Below are 22,006 nucleotides of genomic sequence, written 5' to 3'. Positions count from 1 at the left end.
TCCTGAATCAGACACTTGCTCGTGTTCTCCATGAGTAAGCCAGGAGGAAAAACAAAAGCTTCACTTTACTCTGAAATCATGTTTTTTGATCTGGTAAGTCAGTGATTCTCAGCCCAGGGGTATTTTAGCTGTTAGGAGGGTGGAAAGCTCAACTAAATAACTCATAGAAGAAAAAGAAATTGTACTTTGATTCCACGTTATGGCAGCCATACATGCCCATTCCTACATATATGTGTAAATGATGATGCATGAGCTGTTTATTTGCTTCTCCATAATTTTCTCTTCCCGTAGTTCTGGTAAACTCTTGTTTTTCTCCAGAACTGTGCAGACTCTTTCAGATGTTTTCTCATAAATCCGTCTTGTTCTTGGGTGTAACCAGTGGATTGCATTTTGTTTCTCTTGACTAGACTCTAACAATGATACAACTACCTCCTCAAGAGTGTTTCTGACCGGGCTATGGAGGTCAAACACAGGAAGCAAAGATCTCTGTTACGCCTAATGAGGTATTATGTCTCATCTGGTCATGAAACTGCTGTCTGTCAACTGTCCTTTGTACTTTGAAGGTTTTAAAAAAAGTGAAACTGCATATAAGTAATAAATTCTAAATCCTTAACAGTTTATACTTTTTTTTTTTGTTAAACCCCTTAAAAAAAAATCAATCACGTCTTGATCGACTGTGTTATATCCACTTTACGCTTCACATCCAATTTCAAATCCACTGTTGTGGTGTACAACAACATTGTCTGGCTGTCCAAAAACGTCATGACCTAACTGCTCATACAAAGAGCCATAAAAAGCCTTTTGTTTTTAGTCCAATCATAAGAACAGAAAAAAGAAACCCCAGCAGTTAACTGTACATTTCAGATGAAGGAAAGACTGGAGCGATTTAGCTCATTAAAACAACAATATTCAAGCGTTTGAACTTAATAAAGATAACTGAAACAGGCACATGAAACTATTTCCAGGTATAAATGTTTTTTTCACTTGTCTCCCTGGCAGGCCTTAGATCACTTGCTCATTCTGCAGGTCATATTTAAAAAGTTTTATACTTTAAACAGCAAAAGTAGAAACCAACCCGTAAAAATTGAAATATATAGAAGAGAAGATTGAGGCCATGAGCTCTCCATTAACACAAAGGTCTTACTGAGGTCTTTATGACCAGGAGGTCCTGCTTTCCAATCATGTTTTAATGGGGAGTGTTGCGTTAGTCCGTGCTGCAGGTAAAGAATTTCTCTGTCCCTAATTTGCGCTCGGTTAAATAAGCCTCTCGCTTCATTTTGAGGTAGCCTCTGAGGCTACCTCCATCTCGAACCACCGTCCCTTTAAGAGCATCAAGGAGCGGCGGCAGCAAATAACACACAACTTGCGTGTGCAGTGAGACATCCTGATACCTCAGTATCATAAACACCCGGATATATTAGAAGCATGTGCTGATTGAGGAAACGTTGTTTGGTAGGAGCTTCTAAGATATCCTGCGGGACCCCACTGGACTGTGTCTATATTTAGGTCATAGTGCTGCTAAAAGAAAAAAGAACAGGCACAGCTTCCACTAATGTGACTGAAGCAAGACTTTCAAACAGGTTTCATTCAAAGAGCTCACTGGGAGCACATGTGAGGCTGCCCACAGCACAGAGATATCGCCATGAGCCCGGACAGACAGTTTTTAACAAGACAGAATTCAAAACTTTGGGATCTGGTGAAATGTTGAATCAACTTATCCAAAGGAAGGACATCTTAAAGGGTTACGTGCACTTGGCTTCTGTTCTCTCTGTCATTTCAAATATACCAAAGCAAAGGGAAAGAAGAGGGAGGTTGTAGTCTCATGTAGACATGACTTGACAATCTAAATACAAGCTCCATAGCTGAATGACAGTAAGAAAATGCCCATTAGCAACACACACACGGTGCAAAGACAATATGCATGCACAGCTGCCAGACCATGTGAAAGGAGGGGGGGGAGAACAAAGGCACAAGACCTGCACACTGATCAAAGGCAAAATTAAAGATAACAAAAGCTTAACAGTTTATTAAATCTCTGGTGGTTCCTGCAACAGATAACATAATAAATGCTGGAAACGGTGCAAATTCTCTGTGTAATTAAATGCCTACCTAAAAACTGATAGTGTTAAAAAAAGAATCACTGATAGCATCATATTAATATATTAACCAGTCATTACTTCATATTTGCATATTTTCCTGTCTTTACTTTATTATGACACTAACTAGATTTAAACAACCATAAAAAAAAAAAGAGTTATTCTATAAATTTATTAGAGACAAACAGATGCTGACAAGCAATAGCTAATTTCAGTTCAGTCTTACGAAGCACATCAGTCCCATTAGCTTCACACAAAAATCTGAAGGCAAAGCACTAAAACAAAATATGGAGAGCAAAATAAAAAATAGAAGTCTGTCCTACATTCACCTCTCTTTAAAATGGCTCAAATTATATTAACAATGAGCAGCAACAGCACTGACAGTCCAATACTCCATCCCTCATCTCTTCCTAAGAAAAATAACAGCCTCTTCTGAAGCTTAATGCTCCATGATGCTCAGAACCCAACAATGAAACCCTGGACCCAAAACAAAAGACTGAAAGGAGGTAAAATGCAAAGCACATACATGTAAGGTTGCAGAAAATGCAGAGTTGGATCTTTTCGAGGGTTTGCCAAAATGAGCTCCCCCTCATACATTATACACAGTCGTATAAGTTTCTTGGAAGTGGTTCAGGCCTACCTTTCAACTGGGCTTTTCAGGCCACAAAAAACTACCTCAAGTATTCAATAAGGTCTATTGGATTTGTGTAAACATCTTTTGTAGACTCCCTCCTTATTATTTACCTTGAGTCCATCTGTGGCAACTGAAGGCTTGTCAGGGATATTTAACAGGCAACAACAGAGCTGAAGTACTTTAGTGCTGCTAAATTAATAATTAAATACTTTACTCATGTTTTTTAGATGTTTTTGAGTGTTGCAGAGTCCATTATTTTTGTTATGTTTTGGTTGTTTTTGAAAGAAAGCAACAAGACTCACATTTTATTTGCTTGGCAAACCAATTTCTGAGATTTTACATGTCTATGGGTCATGTATGGCCTGAAGTAGGCTGAAAGGGTTCCACAGGTTTCAAATAAAGAGGAACTATGCAGCTGGGATGCAGTATGCCCATCAAGTTGGGCACAGGTATCGTCATCACACAGCTGCTTTTATTTATGTTCACCCTTAAGACTCTAGTAGCAGCTGCAGTATTTTCCCGAGCAACAGGTGTCACCACTCAGACAACAGTGCAATATCAGCGCTAACATAGGAAAGGAACGAAGTCAAAACCCAATCATTTTAAAGTCTTATCTTTTCAAACTGCTGACCAGGGCTCTAGACTAACTTTTTGCCATGGTTGCACTGGTGTACCTGACTTTTTTGTCTTAAGTGCACACACATTTTTTAACCACATTGCTTAACACCACAGTTTTACATGTTCACTTTTTTTTTTTTAATTAGAGGACAGGGGACACTTGGGCAGTGCATTTATCGCAGCATATAATGTGTTTTCTGGATACACTGTGTTTGTTCGGCGTTTCCATTCAAAACATATTAGCACCAGTCACAAACACAACGGTCTTTCCCCACTCACGGCAGTAAAAGCAGTGCATCATTCTGTCAGCTTTACTGTATCTTAGCCAGGGAAACTGGTCAAGCCACTCGCTTTGAATACACGTTCCCCTTTTAACTTTCAGTGGGCTCTAGCTCGGAGTCGATCGTATGTGGCTCGTTATGTGATGTCGTCTCCGAACCAGTGTTAGACGTAATGATGGCTTAGTGTCACAGCACTGGCTATGAATTTCGGGCAGATCAAGCATTAACCTAACGAAAAAGTTATCAATCGTTCTTTTCAGTCCTTTCTCATTACCCACAGCTGCATCTACTTCTGTCGGACGAATCAGAGAGGTCCCGCACTTGACCATCTCTGATTGGTTTAGACCATGATATGCATAATGTGCATCTGTTGTTAACCACACGGAGACTTTCAGAGTTGCAGAGGCTTTTTTTTTTTTTTTTTTTTTTTTACTCGAACAGCTGAGACCTAGGGTTGTTTTTATAGTCGTATCATTGAGAAATTAGGTTGCATGTGTGACTAAATTGGTCGCACTCTAGAGCCCTGTTGACATATCTCCCTCTGTATAATCTCTGAGGTTCTGTAGTGATGGTAGTAAAAACTGACACGAACGTGTCTGCAACCCAGCAGTCAAGAGGTATACCATCGGCAAAACAGCAGCTAGCAACAGCAGATGTGAGATCAATTTGACATCAGCTTTGTCATCCGGTGCTCTTCCCAAGGTGGAGAACGTTGACTATGACAAAGTCTTGGAGGTAATCTCCTGAATTCTAAAGATGTTGTCAGTTCCTGACTACCTTTGTTTCATTTGGAATCCATGCATCTCTCTAAAGACTCGGGTTGAGACTAGTTGGTAAATATTGCTAGTTAGCTACAATTAGGGGCCTTGGGATAAAAATAATGAGGTCTCATAAAAGAAAGCTTACATTCTAACCCAACAGAAACAAAAAGGAATTCTTCTATAACACAGAATGCAAATGATGCACATAAGAGTAGAAGTTAAGAAAATTAATTACCTTTGAAATGAGAGCACTATGGATCTTCTTCAGGATGTCGTCCATCTCCATCAGTTTGGGTTGGATGAGTGAGCTATACGGTCCACTCATATGACCAATGTGGTCCAGGCCTAGGTAGTGGAGGATTAAAATGTCCCAGTCATCTCTCTTTAAGGTGCTGTCCAAGTGACGGGTTACATTGTTGTCAACCTGGAAAGAAGGTGACGCACGTCTTTAGATACAAGATTTGTCATATTTAATTTAGGCTTGTTTTATTCAAAATTCATCTCCATACCAAGACTATCCTCATTAAATCTGAGCTAAGAGGAAATTTACCCAAACTTGTGGTACCCTTGATAAGTAAACATCCCTCCTATCAGGTAATGAGCTCAGAACCACCAAAATCCTACTATAAACAAGAACAGATTGCAAACAGTCCCACAGAAAATTGCCGCTAAGGCATATGGAGCTATTAGATGAGCAGTTTTGATGTGATGCTGGCTGATCAGCTGCCTTTATCCCTTGTATGACTTGGATCATTTTTATGTATCATTTCTAAAATTCATGTACCACATCAGCAACCAGGTGCTTTCATTCTTTTCTTTTTTTTTCATATTAGCAGAAAATTACATTACGTGACTTTTACAAGCAAACCCCAACGGCTCAACTCACACATACCTCAGTGTAGTCAGACACGAAAAAGGAAGTTGTGCCATCATATTCCATGAAGTGTTTTGGGAAAAGGCGCACCCAGGTGTCATCCCCGTAGAATACTATCCTCTTCCCTGCAGTTTTGGCTTGCCAAATGAGGTTGTCTTCCAACAGTGCAGGAGAATTTAGGTTCATTACCACATCAATGAAGCCTGGGATACTGCCAGTGGTAAGAGCCTGGGGAGGAATATGTTTTTGTCATTGTCCTTTGAACAATAATTGTCTTTTAATGGTGTTATACAACCTTACAGTTTCATCATATTAACCCCACTAATTAGGATTTGTGCTGCAGTACAGGGATTGGTTAAAAAATGTATACATTCATTAATTTATTTTATTATTAAAGGTAAAAAAAAACAAACAGTCAAATTTAAATGGCTACTACACTGATCTAACATTAGAAATTAAACCAATTCCCACATCACCAAACCAATCTTGCTACCACAAATGGAAAGTGAAAGCTGAATCAGGTAGACACATGATATTTATGAAGTATAGTTTCTACCGATTTCATCATGGAATCTGAAATAAAACAACATCGGCCTCCATTTGACTGACAACTATAACACAGCCTATTTTGGAAGCCAGGAAAAAGCTTGGTGCATCGTCGAGGGGGAAAGTACAAAGGCCTTGTCTTTATGCAGCGAAGTAGACAAGAGATTGTAGATGATGGCAGGAGACATTGTTATTTAACACCCCCCCTCCATGTGCTGCCTGGAGCACTGCTCTGGATCCTCGGGGACACTCAAAAATCCAGACTAAAATGAGTAGTGACCAGGATTTGTTATATGAGAAAAGCAAGACGGAGCTGTCAAGGGGTCCAGGGCCAGAAAATTCCCTGTCATCTATTCATCTATATCGTCCCTTATTGTGTTTATGTATTCATCTGATCAACCCTGATCAGATGAGTCCACATTTGGGTATTTTGTTCAGTGTTTTTAGGGGTTTTTTTTGCTTACAAGACATTTTCAGCAATTTATGCTATATCACCGTATAGGTGCCACTTCTCTATCGCAATTCTATGGCTTCTACACAGGAAAACAAACCAAAGATGTCACACTTCAAAAAATGGGGGTAGAAATGCATCAAGTATCATGCATCAATGTCACAAGATTCAAGCTTTTCTTTATTTTCCATCACGTTTTGAATACTAACGCCAGATGTGAATTTCTATGCCAATGCTGAGGTTTAGACTAATAATTTGGTATTTCATGATTTTTTTTCTGTTAGCATATTCTATATTTTATTTTGTTCATCTTCATTAATAACCACAACACTCCTGGTTTAAAACCTATTTCATTATTCTTTAACATTCATTCAGTGCAAAATTGCATTCGAAACAACTGTGCAAAAGTCTTGAAAACCCCCCTTATTTCTTAATATTGCAGTAGTGCAATGTTTCTATTGAAACATTTGCAAACATACATGGACACACAGTATATAAGGCAAAAACAAAATCTGAGAAATACTAACCAGGCTGAAAATCCATATTTGGTTATGCCCACCTTTATTCTTCAACAAAGTCTAAACTCTCTTACTGAGCTTTCTGGCTAAAAGTAGTCTGCAGGAATAGTTCTCCAGGCTTCTCGAGGGACATTGAAAGCTCTTCTTTGGATCTTGGCTGGGGAGGCCAATCCTTGACTGTGTGTTTTTCTATCCAGGTATACTTGGATACACACTGACAGTGAGCTGGGATTTTGTCATGATGAAAAATGAAGCTGTTGCCAATCGGACACTTTCCAGATGGTATTGCATGGTGGATCAAAATCTGACCAGACTTTCCTGCGTTAATAATTCAGAATTAAAATAAGCGAAATTCACCAACATCCCCAGCACAACTGGTTAAAAGGCAGCTCCAAACCATGACAGAGCCTCCACTGTGTTCTATAGATGCTGTACTGTTTTAGATTATAATGACAATTTTGAAACAAAATTTTCACAACTGGGTTCATCACTCCATCAGTCCCATTGCCACCAATTTTCACACCAGTTCTTAAGTAATTTCCCTTCCTTACGAATGACTTCTTGACCGACAACCTTCCACTGAGACCGTTTCTGATGAGGCTTCAATGAACAGGTGACAGATCAAGTGAAGGGCCAGATGAATCTCTCAGTTTCTGTGTCGGGTCTTTGCTGGAGTTTTTCATATTACTTAAACAGCATTTGATAGTCATGTCGTTGAGCAGCTTTACAAACAAAAGATTCTTCTGAAAATTGTCAGGGATAGGGGACTTGACTAAAAATGAGTGAAAAGCAGCCACAGTCCCCCCCAAGAAAACCATCAAAACTTTGAAAGACCTTAAAAAAGCCTGAAGAACTACTACTCAATGCAACCTTTAAAAGATTACAAGGAATTCTGGAGCCTTGGAAGCAAAATACAAAGAAGTCACAGTGGTTTACGCCTTTTGCACATCCTTGTAAATAACAGCCACTTATGGATACCAATATCTTTTATGTTTTTTAAGAGAAATAATATTCTTCTTAAAATATTTGTGTCTCCCTATTTAAAAATGACAAACTAATACACAAACTCTGGTACAAAGTAACCCACTAACAGCAGAAGCCTCTCAGTTGTTTCTGTTTATTCACAGGTGTAACAATTCCGAAACCCATCCTCTGAGCTCTGTTCCTGAGCTCAATTATTCACAACTTCCTTCCTTGCGATTGTTTTGCCTCTGCCAGCGCAGGTGCTTGTTTCGGGGAGAGATGGATGCTTTCTGCTTCAAAAGCAGGCGTCTCTTTCAGTTTGTTCGCTCTCAGGAAGGTCCCAAGTCTATTAATAGAGACAGCCTGACTAATGAAAACAGTGCCTTGGACATAAAAAAGGGCAAAAATGATAACACTGTTTGCAAGAACAAATGAAGGGACACAAAAGCATCTAGACGATTGCACAAGAAAGATCCGTTTGAAAGCTGTGCAGAAAAGTTCAGCTTAATTAGGCTACATCTTAAAATCCTTCTTGATGCCAAAACGGCATCGAGAAGCTGCCCGAATGAATCAGTGATTCATCAACGTACTAATTACTGTCCCACAGTATGTGTCTAGGCTTGCGTTGCTACTGCGTAAATGTCAAATACAATATCAGTGGGGTATAGAGACACTCTCTGGCATAGTGATGAAAACTTGTCAAGGTGCCAAAATGCAGACGGAAGGGGGCTGCGATTCTGAGTCCTCGAGCCTGGAAGAAGATTTTTCAGTTTCCTCCTCAGTGCTTACTTTCTCTTGACTCGTGAAAGGAACATTTTCTACCATTAACGTGAAAATATCCAGAATTTCTCAGGCCTTATGACCAGATAATACATATGGAGTTTTAAAACAAAAGCAAAAACTATCATGCCTTGCTGTGTTCTTACTATCCCGGGAGATACCAGCCTTTGAAACACCCACAGCTGCTATGATTAACTGAATTCACTGTCCAAGTCCGGCATCTCAGTAATGTCCACTGACTGCTGTGCCAGTGGGAGCGTGGGGCTCTACCGGCCACATGTGAATGCAGGACTGGGGAGGGAAACTAATTTTCTCTGCTTGCCATGGTAAGAATGAGTAACTAAACTGGGGATCATCAAATTTTGTAAAAATGACTCCCATGGGGGGTTTTCCTTCGTAATAACAGTTTGTTTCCCACAAATAAAACACAACACACAAAAGAAAGAAGACTATAAAGCCTCACTGTGCACCAGACTTGAAGTCAACCATGCAATATATCTCCATGGAGATATACTGTTATATTATTAGAAACTGTGGAGGTAGTCGTGTGTAAATTAATGGCTGTGACACGGAGAGATTATGATTTAGGTTAGTTGGCTGTGTCATAGCAGTTAATTGGGTGCAATGCAGTGATAGTGGGCAGTAATAGGCAGTTGGTCTGTAATGCCACCTACTGGTGTGTCATCAAGCCTCGACGATGCAACAGAGCACTTTTTGTTTGGACAGCAGAACTTCTGAATCACTTCAAGGTTAAACTGACCAGCAAACAAATCTACGCGTGCCTCTGGGCCCCGATGACTACATGCCTGTTTTTGTGTGACGCACCGGCTGCAGGGTGACAGCAGATGCCACTACACTAGGCCGTGTTCTTATAGTTTTCTATCGGCTCCTCAATGAAAAAGCCCGGTTTGAAAGGTAGATGCCAATCATTCAGGATGTAATTGTGGAGAGGTGTGTTGAAAAATGAAGCCACTACATTAAGCTCAAAATGCAAGGTGAGTTACCTTGAATCTAGAGTTACAGCCAAGCTCTCTAAAAAGTGATTAAGTGGCCCTTCTGCAGGACTGCAGATGAACTACAAATCAAACTTGCATGTTTCTGGGCAGCCGAAGGACGTGCCATCTTGAATTTTCCCGTCTCCTCCGTGTCCATACTACACACCTCTGCTGCAACGTAAACCCTTCACACACGCGCTTCTAAATCTAAATTTAAAATTTACTCTTATTGATCTCCTGCTACAGCCGCCTGCTCCACCCCCTCTCTGGTCCTGTCAAGAAATCTTTTTTAAAAGGTTCAAATCTGGGACTGTTTTTTTAAGCTGTCTTTTCTCTCCATCGCTACCGCTTCCTTCTCTAAATCCGGGGATTATGGTGAAACATCTGTCTCCCTGCAAGTCCACCTCAATCTCGCTCCACTCTATCCTGTCAGCCTTCCTCCACATCACCAATGACATGCTCCATAACAACATAACCGGCTTGTTTTTTTTTCGGGGTGTTTGTTCTCCTTTCTCTCACACATTTACAGAAAGTTTACTTTTTTCTGTTTAATTCACTTCTACCTCTAAGTATATTTTTACTTAGCGGATGTAATTGGCAACAGAGACATAGAGTAAAAAGCATTCAGAACACCAACATCAATCATTCAATTAACAGAAAAACCCAGGACTTCATTAGTTTAGTCATCTGCACTTCCCTTTTGCCAAGAAAATCTATCCACCTGACAGGTGTAGTGTATCAAGATGCTGAATTAATAGCGTGGTTGCTGCACAGCTGTGTCTTCAGACGGTAATAATAAAGGTCGCTCTACATTTTGCAGTGTTATCACAGGGCACAGGGCCACAGATGATGCTGGTTTAGACGGAGGGTGCGGTTGGGATGCTGATTGCAGGAAAATGTGCAGATTTGTCAGCTTAATGTTTATTTCACAACCATGTAACCAAAGCAACCAGGACCGCCACATCCAGCTTCTTCCCCAGCAGAAGCTGGAAGTGGCGGTCCAGCCAACGGGACAGCTTTTTTGCACAATCAGAGAATTTCCTGCAAAACCCTCAGAAACTGCTAGTCTGCATGCTCATGGTCCTCACCAGTGATCACCTTTGACGGCAGCTATCATGTTAGGGAAGTGTTCGCTTCAAAGATGAATCCCCGGGGTGGGGGGTAGGGTGGGGTCATGTACTATCACTTAAAGTTGTAGCAGGATGATGTTCAACCCCACAGTACAAGGATCTGTACACAACCCTTTTGAAGTTGAATCCCAGTCCTTATATGGCCTGCCTACTCACTGCACATGACCCCCTTTGAGCACATTTGGGACACTTTTCAATGGGCATGTACAACAGCCTGTGCAACATCCTGTAAATTAAACTTCAGAAAGACAAGAGGAGACTACAGCCTTGAAAGGATTGTCAAGGACCGGCCATAAGTACTCAAGAACGTACAGACTGTGGACTGAGTTCTTAAGTACTTAAGAGAACTAGTCAAAATTTTGAACTTTATATGAATGGACTGAGTCTGGTGACATTCAGTGCCAACATGCACAGATGTCTTCAGGAAAGGGGCTACAACTGCCACATTCCTAGGGTCAAACCACTCAATTAACAGAAAAGTACTCCATGACTTCATTAGTTTAGTCATCTAGTCTACAACGTCAGAAGTATCTTACCTAGGCTAAGAAGCCACTTCTGACTTGACTTCTTCTAAGAAGAAAAAAACCGGAGTGCTGTTCAGTGGTCCAAAGTGCTCTTTCAGATAAAAGCAAATGTTGCATTCATTTGGAAATCAAGGTGTTCGAGTTGGAAAGAAGAGCGCAGAATCCATGATCTTTGAAGTCCAGTGGAAACTTGTGCAGTCTTTGATGATTTGGGATGACATGTCCTCTGCTGGTGTTGGTGGTGGTTAGTCCACTGTGTTTTATCAAGTCCAAAGTCAGCACAGTCACCTACCAGGAGATTGTGGAGCACTTCATGCTTCAGTCTGATTTCTTCTTAGCATCTGACCAAACCGTTTGCCGAATAGATTATTACTGAGCTTGACGGGCAAACCAATTCATCTGACCTGAAGCCCACGGAGAATCCATGGAGTACTGTAAAGTAGGAGATGAGAAACACCCGACCCCGAAATACAGACGAGCTGAAGACTTTTATCAAAGCAACCTGTGCTTCAGTAACACCTCAGCCTCCACATCATAACACACCTATGCAATAATTTGTGTTAACGGAGGCCCAACCAGTGTTGAGTGTATAAACAAACTTGCTTGGGCATTTCTTTATTATATATCATTCATTGATTACTAAATTGATTACAATACTAAAATAATCGGAGATAATGAATTCCTGATTTTAATGAGCTATAAGCCACAATCATCAAAGTCAAAACAAAAGAAGGATTGAAGTATTTCACTTTATGTTTAATAAATACAGAACATGTAAATGTTGACTTTAAAAAAACAAACTCTTTCTCTACCCTCCATTCTCCATGCTGGTTTCCCACTAGAGTTACTTTTTTGTGCCTCAACCTCTCATCCTGTTCACTGCCTAACCAACACATGCTCTCTGTCACCCTCACTAACCTGAAGATTGCCGAGTCAGCACTCTCATGCCTCCCGTGCCAGACGCTACAGAGGAGAACTGTGTCCATACCGTGAACCTTCAGCAGCACGTTTCTCCAGGTCTGAGTTTGTATTGCAATCCCCGTCCGTTAAAACAACTCGATGCTGTCAGCACATCCTCGATCCTCCCACCGCAGAGCGCTTCCTCTAAGGCACAGGCTCTGCTTTTAGTTTTGCCCTCTGACACTCAGGCACACATATTCTGCTTCACCTGACAATTTCCGTTAGATGGCTTCCCCCAAGCTCAGCACTACCCGACACCCATGGACAAAAGAGGGCTGCTCTTTTTCCCCGAAAATCATTCCCTTTGCAAAATCTCTTCAACACCACTGACAACAGAGCCTGACTGAAATATCAAACTGTCAACTGCGGCCTATCACAAACATACAGGTAAAGGTTTTTATGTTGTCCATTTTGCACCAATATAAACACCTTTTATACGATTGCGGATTTTGAAATGGTTAGTCCGTGACACAGCTCCCGTTTGCAGCACATGTAGTACCGATCACAGACGAGAAGGGGCGATTTACTAATAAACAATGACTCCATCTCTCTTTTGTAACTGTATATATAATGCTATTGGCTGATGATATCAATATCAGATATATTCCCTAAAAAGTATCAGCAAGGGCTCCAGGCAGGCTTTAATTGGTGGTGTGCTCTCTGTCTGCCTGCGATGTTAACGTGTTACAGCACAGCAGACTGTCATGAAAGGTGCACATGACATGACTCCAACTCCCTCCTGGCTCCGCTCCCAAAATACTCTCGGCAACATGACACATCATCCAAATGTGACAACACACCATGTTTTCACGCTTTCAGCCATCTAACCCTATTTTCAGATACGGGCTGAAAACTTAGAGCTTAATTCAAAATGTTCATCACAGGTTCTTTTTACAAGCTTTTCTGGGCTCACAGAAGCACTGCCATTTCTAGCTTAAACACCTCTGATCAGGGACTGAATGATTTAAATCCTTCTCAATACAAGTCAAAATTACAGTCCTGGTCTTCATCAGTTTCACGTTTGTCTACAATCAAATTATTAAGAATCTGCAATTCTTAAAGGTGCTTTTGGGTAATTGCACAATGTATATATCGTTGTATTACCAGATCTTTGCACACCTCAATCACACAACTCTTTTAAACTGCCCTAAATCAGGTTGGCACCAGAATAAACCTTCTCAAGACGTTCATCCATATTGAAAACACTGATTAAGATCCTTTTGGGTGAAGATTTGGAGCTTTTCTTCATCTCCACCCCAATCACTGGTGGTGTACCTCAGGAGTCATCTTTAGGAGCTTTTTTGTTTATTTATATGTTCACTTTAGGCAAAATTTTTCATGAGCACAAAATCTCATTTCACTGTTATGCTAACATAAAACAAATATATCTAACTTTTAATCATTAGTAGTCAACCCGCATAAGTTCCATCCTTAGCTGTCTCCAGGAATCTCTTCTGAGTGAAGACAAATAAGACAGAAGTTAAAAACATAGCGCTAAGTTGTTTTTTTGTTTTTTCAAGCTGATGGAATTTCCTTAACTTAAGTCCATTCACTCTCTTAAGGATATGAATACCAAAAGTGAATACGCACAAATCTGTGCGTAAATCATGCGTACGAGCATTTCACACACAAATCCATCATTTATCAACATTTTCATACCTGAATTTGTTCAAACTTTAGGAACAAACCTGAATCCTGTGTACAAACAAATGAAAGCCTGGCTTCCTTAGGAATTTAAACACTTTAAAGTCTTTAAAATGAATACTACTGCCACTACTACTACTAATAATAAAAATAATAACTTTTATTATTGCATTTTGGTTATTATTTATAGTTTCCTATAACAACATGAACCAGAAAATATACCGAATTACAATAAAATATTTTTTTAAGAAAAAACTAAATACTAAATGGAAAGGTGCAGGTGCACCTTTTTGATTTAAATATATTCCATTATCAGGTATCTTATCATATATTAAATGTTCTTATCTTTCATTAAAAAGGACTTCTATCACTGCTAGATGTCACACACTGTAGAATTTCTTGGCACTATTCCATGGATGCTGGAGATCTGAATTTTTTTCTCTATCATTGCAGTGATTTTCTCACCTGAGCTCTTATATATTGCCAAACAATTGTTTCACAATCAGTGATATTGCTCAATCAAATGCTCTCCATCCACCGAATTTATCAGAAAGATTTGAAGACATTTATGTTTTTTATGGTTTTTGCTCGCTTCCAATCGTCTAGCTATTTTCTTTTAAACAAGACTTATACTTTCCACAAGCATTTTAAAGTATTATATTTTATTCTTCCTCCATGCTGTTTTGTTATGTTTCCTGTCTTGATTTCTCACACTTTTTTAACTGTCTGTTCATTTTGGATGTTTCTAAATGTACTAATGACTCTTTTAACACATTAAAAAAAAATACACGTCCAATTTTCTCATTAGTGTGAATCAACAGATTTCTATAAAACACCAAAACAGATGAGATTTAGTTGTTTAAATCTGCATTTGAGTTGCAAAGCGGACAAAATGGACAGTAAACTGAGCATTAACACTGAGCCTGGGTTTCATGCCTGTAATGGAAAATATTACACGCCTTCAGCACCATAAAGAGAGCAGAGAAGTTAGTGTGTATTTAAAGGAATACCACATTACAGGGTTAGGTATTAACAACAGAATATTCCTGGCATCATCCGTTTCAAGTTTTCACTACATAATAAAGTGCTAATGTAGAGTTTCAGAGATGCAGATTTATGTGTGGAGTTGGAAAGGATTTGAGAAATGCTGATAGTTTGGATCCAAGTGGTTGACTCACTACAGCAAACACTAATCCAGAATTCTAACAGACACACGCCATGATGAGAGACAGTGGACAGATTTGATGGGTGAGTTCTCATTTCAACATCATGCTAGTGGCATCCTACCTTGATCCTGGGCATAGTGACTGTAGGTGGTCTCGCCTTGGCCACAAAGCTGTGTGATGAGCCTCTTTCCACCACGTGCCTTGTGTAGGGCATATACATACGACCATTGGGTCCAAACACAAAGTCCTCTCGGAGGGCATCCACTAACATAATAACCACCCTTTTAAACAGGGGCTGCGGGAGGCGAGATGAATTAGGAGCGCTTCCTGTGAGGTTAGAAGAAAGCTTATGAGTTTTAACAGATTTATGTCAACAGTACAGGCCGAGGAGAGGAGTGTGAGCAGATGTGGATGAGACTGGACTCACCTGTCAGCGGCTCGGCTGGCAGATCTGACAGCTTGCTCTTGGATGAGAAAGAAGACTTGACAGGTACGGGGAAAAATCCCCGCAGGAAAAGGGCAATGCCAATCACTTCGAATATTAAAATAAAGGAGGCAAAAACAGACGAGCGGACCTTCATGGTTTGGCCGACGGACACTTTAGGAAGTTAGGCTACAGAGATGACTTGCTAGCTAGCAACCAATATAACGCTTTCTACTCTGTTTAATTAAATTAAAAAGAGCAGTAAAAGTCATGGTATCCCATTTCAGGTGGAAGCGCTGTGAATCAAAATATTATAAAGCTACGTGTCAATGAGTTGCGTGGTGTATATGTGGGCGTAATTCACAATATACACACTACCAGCGGTTAGCACTGTGTTCATTCATAGCTGCTTCCGCATTGATAGCACGAAACTACGGGTGGGACTTAGAGCCAAACAACACCAAATCGCGTTTCCTACGACGCATGCTTGTCAGAGTGACACTGTTATTGCAAGGTATTAACACACACACACACACATTATATATATTTATGACTTTCTGTTTAATTATAAGAAAAGTTTTCCATCTGAATGTTTGCAATTCTACTGCAGTACTGTTTTCAGTACCTTCCATCTCAACAGCAGAAGCAGTTGAAAGCTCTTACTTGTCTGACAGCCACATAAAAACTGCCTGTTGGAAACCTATGGCGATTCATTCCCTACGTTGCTGATTAATGGCCTCATTAGTCATCCGTCAGTCGTGTGTGCTCTCCCTGCTATGCTGACAAAATGTGAAGGAAAAACAGGCCTATAATCTGTAATAGTCCACGCAGATTAATAAGAAGTGTTCCTCTCCTGAATCCACTACACACGCTGAAGTACACTTTGTGAGCGTTTGTCCTCCTCCTCTTTACTGCAGCAAAATGCCAGCTGGTCCCTGAATTAGATTTGCTTACATTGCCTAAGTACAAAGGACAGCACTTAGAGGCAATGAGATACTTTCATCAGGCAAATGAACTGCTGGGGACAGTGTTGAATTTTTTTTGCACAATTTAAATGTGACACTGATGTGGTCTGACGCTGATGAAGCCTGACTGGACATTAGCTGGGGATGAAATTAACTTCCACCTCGTGGTGTGCTTGAGCTCCTGCTGCCATCTACTGGAAAAACAGAATATACAACAATGAATGGTTTAGTTTTCCCCTAGAAACGCAGCATGAATGATGCAGAATATAAATTGTACTTTTCTTTCATCTGAAAAGGTCTAAAAAACAACAAATAAAGATGTAGTAAGTATGAAGGACTAGGTTCTAAATAATATTGATAGGACTATGGGGTAAGTTTAAAGTGCAGGTTGTTTTCCTAAACAAAGATGGTTTGATTTGAGTTATGCATGTTGTATTGAAGCACTGTTAACTGATGAAAATGTCCAATCAGGCTTCAGCAGCGTCAGACCACATCAGTATAATTGTTCATAGTACATCTGTATATCTGCCCGTCTGTACAGCAAACTGTATTTCATTACCCGTATTTATACATGTGTAATGACAATAAAGTTGAATCCTAATCCTAACACATCTGATGTGTTTTGTAAAGTTGTTAAATGTGATTTCATGATTGGGGACGATCCCCTAATTAGTTGTTTTCTCCAACAAAAGCTTAGAAACAGTGAAGGTGGTTAAAGTCACTGATGTTTATTACCAATAAAATTTGTGAAAACTAGTACTTATCTAGTTATACCAGAAAATATTTTAAAATTGAGTCATTGGCTTTTTGGAAAAGATGTCATTCCAGAAGTATTAGTGATCCCAACTATCAAAGCATTTTCATGGTCACGTAAAAGTGTCTTCTAGGACTACAATAGGACAGTGGCTGTCAGCGTTTACTACCAACTAAAGCCAAACAGCCAGCGAAAGCAGTCTGATAGTTTCTAGTCTGGGAAGTTCCACATTAAGATAATGAAGGATGGAAATGGCATCTATATGTTTTTTTTCTTTAAAACGACTGACAGTGTCAGTGCCTCCCTAGATACTGTGTGATACTTGGGAAAAAACCAAACAAAAAAACATTAGTAACTGCTGTACGTGATGACACCAAAAATAATGCGTCATTTTCAGGTGTAACAGAAAGCAAAAGTGTATTTTTCCCGTAAGTCCCTTTGACATACTTGAATCGAGTTGTCATGGCGACCGTGCCCTGTTGAACTGCTTGGCCTCCTCATTGCGGCTCCCAGTTATATTTCTATATAATTCTATAATTTGATCAGGGCGCATACTGAACAATATAGCAGGTAGATGTTGTACAGAACTGTACTATGTGAGCTTCTCGTTTTACTTCTTGTTGAACCAGTGTGGGGGTTTTGCATTTCAAACATCTAGTCATTCTCCTGATTGGTTTCAGACTGCATTTATGTAAATGTTACAAGTATAACTATAAGTTATAACTATAATGGTCATGAACATGAAGGTGTAATGATGAAAGAATGGTTTGTAATGCTGGTGTTGTATGAGAGAAAAGAGCCAATAACGTGTGACACATGTACAAATAAGGATTTTCACTCCAGTTTGCAGCACTTTATTCAAAGAAAACATAACAGAGCCTTTCAATAACAAAAACCTGCTCCATGTTGTTTTATAGTCTCACAGTCTATTTTTCTTTCCTCTTCAGAACACTAATAAAAGCATCTTTGGGAACTTCCACATTGCCGATACGCCTCATCTTCTTTTTACCTTCTGCCTGTTTCTTCAGTAGCTTCATTTTCCGTGTAATGTCACCTCCATACTATCGAGACCAAAAAAAGTGATTTCAAAGCATCAGTGGTATATTTGGACTTTTCTAAGAAGAAAGAAAAACAAACTTTACTTACACATTTTGCGAGAACATTTTTTCTATACGCCTTTATTCTGGAAGAGACACGTGTGGTCATACCACATATTAAATACAGTACTTTACATCTGATTTCTACACATCATTTTAACAAAATCTTAGCTCTTGTACTTACGTTTCTCTTGCAATGACCTTACTTCCAATAGCTGCCTGTATGGCAATCTCAAACATCTGCCTTGGGATGGAGTCCTTTAGTCGCTCACACATGGCTTTCCCTGTACTGTACGCACGCTCCCTGTAATGAAAACACACTTATCAGAACAAATCATAAAACTGTTAAAGTACTGACGGGTGCCCATATATCAGCTTCACCCTGACAGGTAAAGCTGATGAAAAAGCAAATGAGAGTGGAGCAGAAAGTCCACTAACCTCACCACGTCACCTTAAAATACAGTATTGAATACTGACATGCCCGTGTGTCATTTACAATTAATCAATAAGCGTTCTGTTTGGGAGGTCAGCACAAAATCAAACCGTGGTTGAAGCCACAGGACTCACGGTACTTTGAAATTTAAACATTTGTCCTTAATCTAGAGTACTAGCTTAACAACAGACTGTGAAAAAAAGCAGTATTATTGGTGGTACTGTCTCCTAAACACCGAAGAATGCAAAGCCGGATTTTCACCAAAGTCAGTTTGACACTTAAAGTTTCACCAAACACTATCCAGACCAATATATTTGGTGATTTAAAAATCCAGTATATGAAGCTGATATTTTTTTCTGTCACAAAACAAACTGATTTGCTGAACATTTGATATGTGTAGGTATTTATGAGTCCCTAATAAGATAATATGACAACGCAAGTTTGGTTGTTTTTATGGCTTTAGAAACATGTTGCCCACAGGGAAGTTGCAGAGTGCCCTCTGGTGTACAAACTTCGCAACACCAACAGTCCTAACATGAATGAAGGGTGTTTCTCCCATCCCCTCTTCACTTTTTAAACTTTGCTTTTACTGGTTGTTATAAATGCAGATACCAATTTATCAGCAAACAGCTGATATCGTCTGGGCTCTAAGCTGTTTGAAGTAGGTCTAGGTGAAGTTTTCTGTTTCAGACACACCAGTGCTGGTGCAAGGAGAGACTTCTGAATGCTTTAGCTCACATTACAGAGACAGACATCAGCTGAGCGATTGAAAGGAAACAGTTAAAAGTCATAACATTTGTTGTGCAAACTTGTGCACAACATACTCCATATAGCTTGTGTAGCTCTGTCCAAAGTTTTAAAATTATATATATTTATATATTATATAAAAATATAATGTCTTTGAAGGTTCTCAGTCATCCAGGTCATGGTAATCTAAGCAGCTTTAAAAGAAAGGCGACTGGAGTTTCTTGAAGACATTTCATCTATCAGCCAAAGTTTCAGGTGAACCCACTGTGACACCTTCCCACCCAAACCCTTTTGAGATCCCTTCCTAGACGCCTTAACGCCCACTCGCATAAGTCACATGATAGGGTGGGGCAAGGTCTCACAATGGGTTCACCCGTATAGTGATCCACATCAGTTTTCACACCCTGGCTCAGGTGATTAGGCAGATGATCAATGGATCAACGACCCTCTTAAGGACATTCCCAGTAGGGTTTAAAAATCTGGGACTCTCCACCAATTACCCTTAGAACTGAAGAAGGTTCTCGGATGAGAGGTGAAACGTCTTCAAGAAACTTCAAGAAGTTCAGAAGCTCCTTAGATAGTAATAGTTATTGAGAATATATATTTACTTGTTTATTTGTAAGATATGTTAAGCCCGTGTAAAAATGAAAAAGCTTTCAGTTTTCTCGTGATTGGATAAAAGGAACTAGCTGTAATGGGTCAGCTAGCTCCATTCTCTCAAATGAAGCATGAACTTCATCACCCATCTCTTTGGGAGAAACTGGATCGTACATTTTCTATACATCTGTTTTCAAACTGTAAGGTATGTTAATGATTTCTCTACTTGAAAAGGCGTAGTGAACACGCCTCCAATAAAAGACATTCTGCTCTGTGATTGGTGCGTTGGCCTTAAGGAACAGACTGAAGCTTCGCTCGAGTCGGCTCAGCTCCAAGGTTTACTGTATAAATCGTCTGAGAGTAGCCATCATTGGCGAAGCGTAGCGTCCTTCAATTACCTACGTCTGTGCTGGCTCCTGTACCAGCTTTGCTAGTGAGTACATTACACACAGATCTTGCTGAGCGTCATCACTTTTCTTCTGTAAAGTTACTCCTTTGTCCTTGTCCAGTGTGTAAAGTCATGTTAACAGCAGCTGCCAAAAGGCCTTTTTTTCTTAAATGTTAACCATAGTGCTGAATACATTTCATGCTTCACAGGCAAAGAGTAATTACTATAGTAATGAAGGACTATATACTGTAACCTTGCCAGTAACAATAACAATGAAGGTAAGAATATGACCAAAAAAATTCATAACAAGGTGCTCTTAAGTAACATCAGTCACATGTCCTGGCCAAACAAAGTAAATCATTCAGTGAAAATTAACACAAAAGTCTCAATTTTTTACCTCAGAGCATTATCTGAAATGTACCTGTGTACAACTGTGGTCAGCTCTTCTACTGGGCGTCCATTCAGCAGAATATCCATCTTTATCAAATCAGCAGCCTGGTAACCTGCATTCTCATAATCAAAGCTGCGCAACATAAAAATACATAAGGTGCACAGGAGAGGCTACACCATTAGAGTGCATGGAAAAAGATTTTACACCAAAATTAAAATGAACTAATAACTTAATGTGTGAAACCTATTTTTAAACTTGTAACATTGGATACTTTCCATAATCTACACTTTCCTGAAAATTATACCTTCTATAAATCTTAATACCTAAATACTGCAGATGAAACCTACAAAATCTATAAAAATCCTTTACACAGTGTATTTACATAACACTTTGATGGCTTTACCTGGCGTATCCAGATGAGAGTGATTTGAGGAGGTCATAGAAATCCACCACGATTTCATTTAAAGGGAAGAGATATTTCATCATGACACGCTGGTCATCTATGTACACCATGTTCTTCTGGACCGCCCTGCGATTCTATAAGAACACAAACCGTTAGTCTGACATGTTATTGATACACCAGCTATAACTTTATTGGTTATTTCTGAAACAGAGGAAGGCTGCATGGAGACAAAAACACCTGAAAATGTCAGTCTCATCGGAAAATACGTTCTTCATAAACACAGATGGAAATTCGTTCTCCAGGTTACAGTATTATTGGTCCTCTTTGTCATCAGACCAGTTTTTAAAGAGTTAAAAGAATTTGTTCTCCCACAATTTAGATAAGATGTTTACAAAGTAGAGCGATAATGTTAAAATAGAAAAGTAAAATAACTTGTACAGGTTAAACTGCAGACGGAGGTTTTCTTCTATATTCCATCTGCATGTTTCCCATTTCCTTCTTACCAAACACAGAGTCATAATCTTTCCAATGTAAACGTCTGGAGCGAGAATGGTCCCCAGGACCATGGGCTCCAAATACTCTGACACGACCGACCTGTCGGGGAACTGAGCAGGATTCACAATGGTTATCTCCTCACTGCCATGTTCCTGTAAGCAGAAGAAGGTTTGAACATTGTAAACCATATTTATTTCTATTTTCTGAGATTTTTTAATAATTTGTCACAAAATAATAGAAAATCATTACGATATTTACTGACAGTGGGATAAGAAAGTTTCCCAGCATTACACGTTGTTTTGTCTTTGAACCAACGATCTGACACATTCTTAAAGTGAATGAGTGCACTGGGCAGCTAAACAACATCAAAC

At 39.6% G+C, this 22,006-nt stretch overlaps 2 protein-coding genes across 4 annotated transcripts in view; both read right to left on the bottom strand.

Moving 5' to 3' along the window:
- The window catches only part of pigg (phosphatidylinositol glycan anchor biosynthesis class G (EMM blood group)), an 81,009-nt gene extending 65,234 nt beyond the window's left edge, over positions 1-15,775 (bottom strand). Inside the window, exons 1-4 of the mRNA XM_005719460.1 lie at positions 15,369-15,775; positions 15,063-15,268; positions 5,283-5,492; positions 4,626-4,814 (exon numbers count right to left, since the gene is read on the bottom strand). Coding sequence (XP_005719517.1) covers positions 4,626-4,814; positions 5,283-5,492; positions 15,063-15,268; positions 15,369-15,522 — 759 coding nt within the window. The 5' untranslated portion in view covers positions 15,523-15,775. The remainder of the gene's footprint in view (positions 1-4,625; positions 4,815-5,282; positions 5,493-15,062; positions 15,269-15,368) is intronic.
- Positions 15,776-17,918: 2,143 nt separating this feature from the next.
- Positions 17,919-22,006, bottom strand: part of guf1 (GTP binding elongation factor GUF1) — a 14,483-nt gene continuing 10,395 nt past the window's right edge. For all 3 annotated transcript variants that reach the window (XM_013915858.1, XM_005719458.1, XM_013916020.1), the window contains 6 exons: positions 21,644-21,787; positions 21,141-21,274; positions 20,768-20,869; positions 18,366-18,485; positions 18,231-18,267; positions 17,919-18,145 (listed from right to left, as the gene is read on the bottom strand). In XM_013915858.1, coding sequence (XP_013771312.1) covers positions 18,011-18,145; positions 18,231-18,267; positions 18,366-18,485; positions 20,768-20,869; positions 21,141-21,274; positions 21,644-21,787 — 672 coding nt within the window. In that variant the 3' untranslated portion in view covers positions 17,919-18,010. The remainder of the gene's footprint in view (positions 18,146-18,230; positions 18,268-18,365; positions 18,486-20,767; positions 20,870-21,140; positions 21,275-21,643; positions 21,788-22,006) is intronic.

This window comes from Pundamilia nyererei, unplaced genomic scaffold, assembly GCF_000239375.1.
Source record: "Pundamilia nyererei isolate P.nyererei 1_Seehausen unplaced genomic scaffold, PunNye1.0 scaffold00001, whole genome shotgun sequence".
NCBI classification, from domain to species: domain Eukaryota; kingdom Metazoa; phylum Chordata; class Actinopteri; order Cichliformes; family Cichlidae; genus Pundamilia; species Pundamilia nyererei.
Note: the sequence above shows the minus strand (reverse complement) of the source record. Positions and strands in the feature narration are given on the sequence as shown.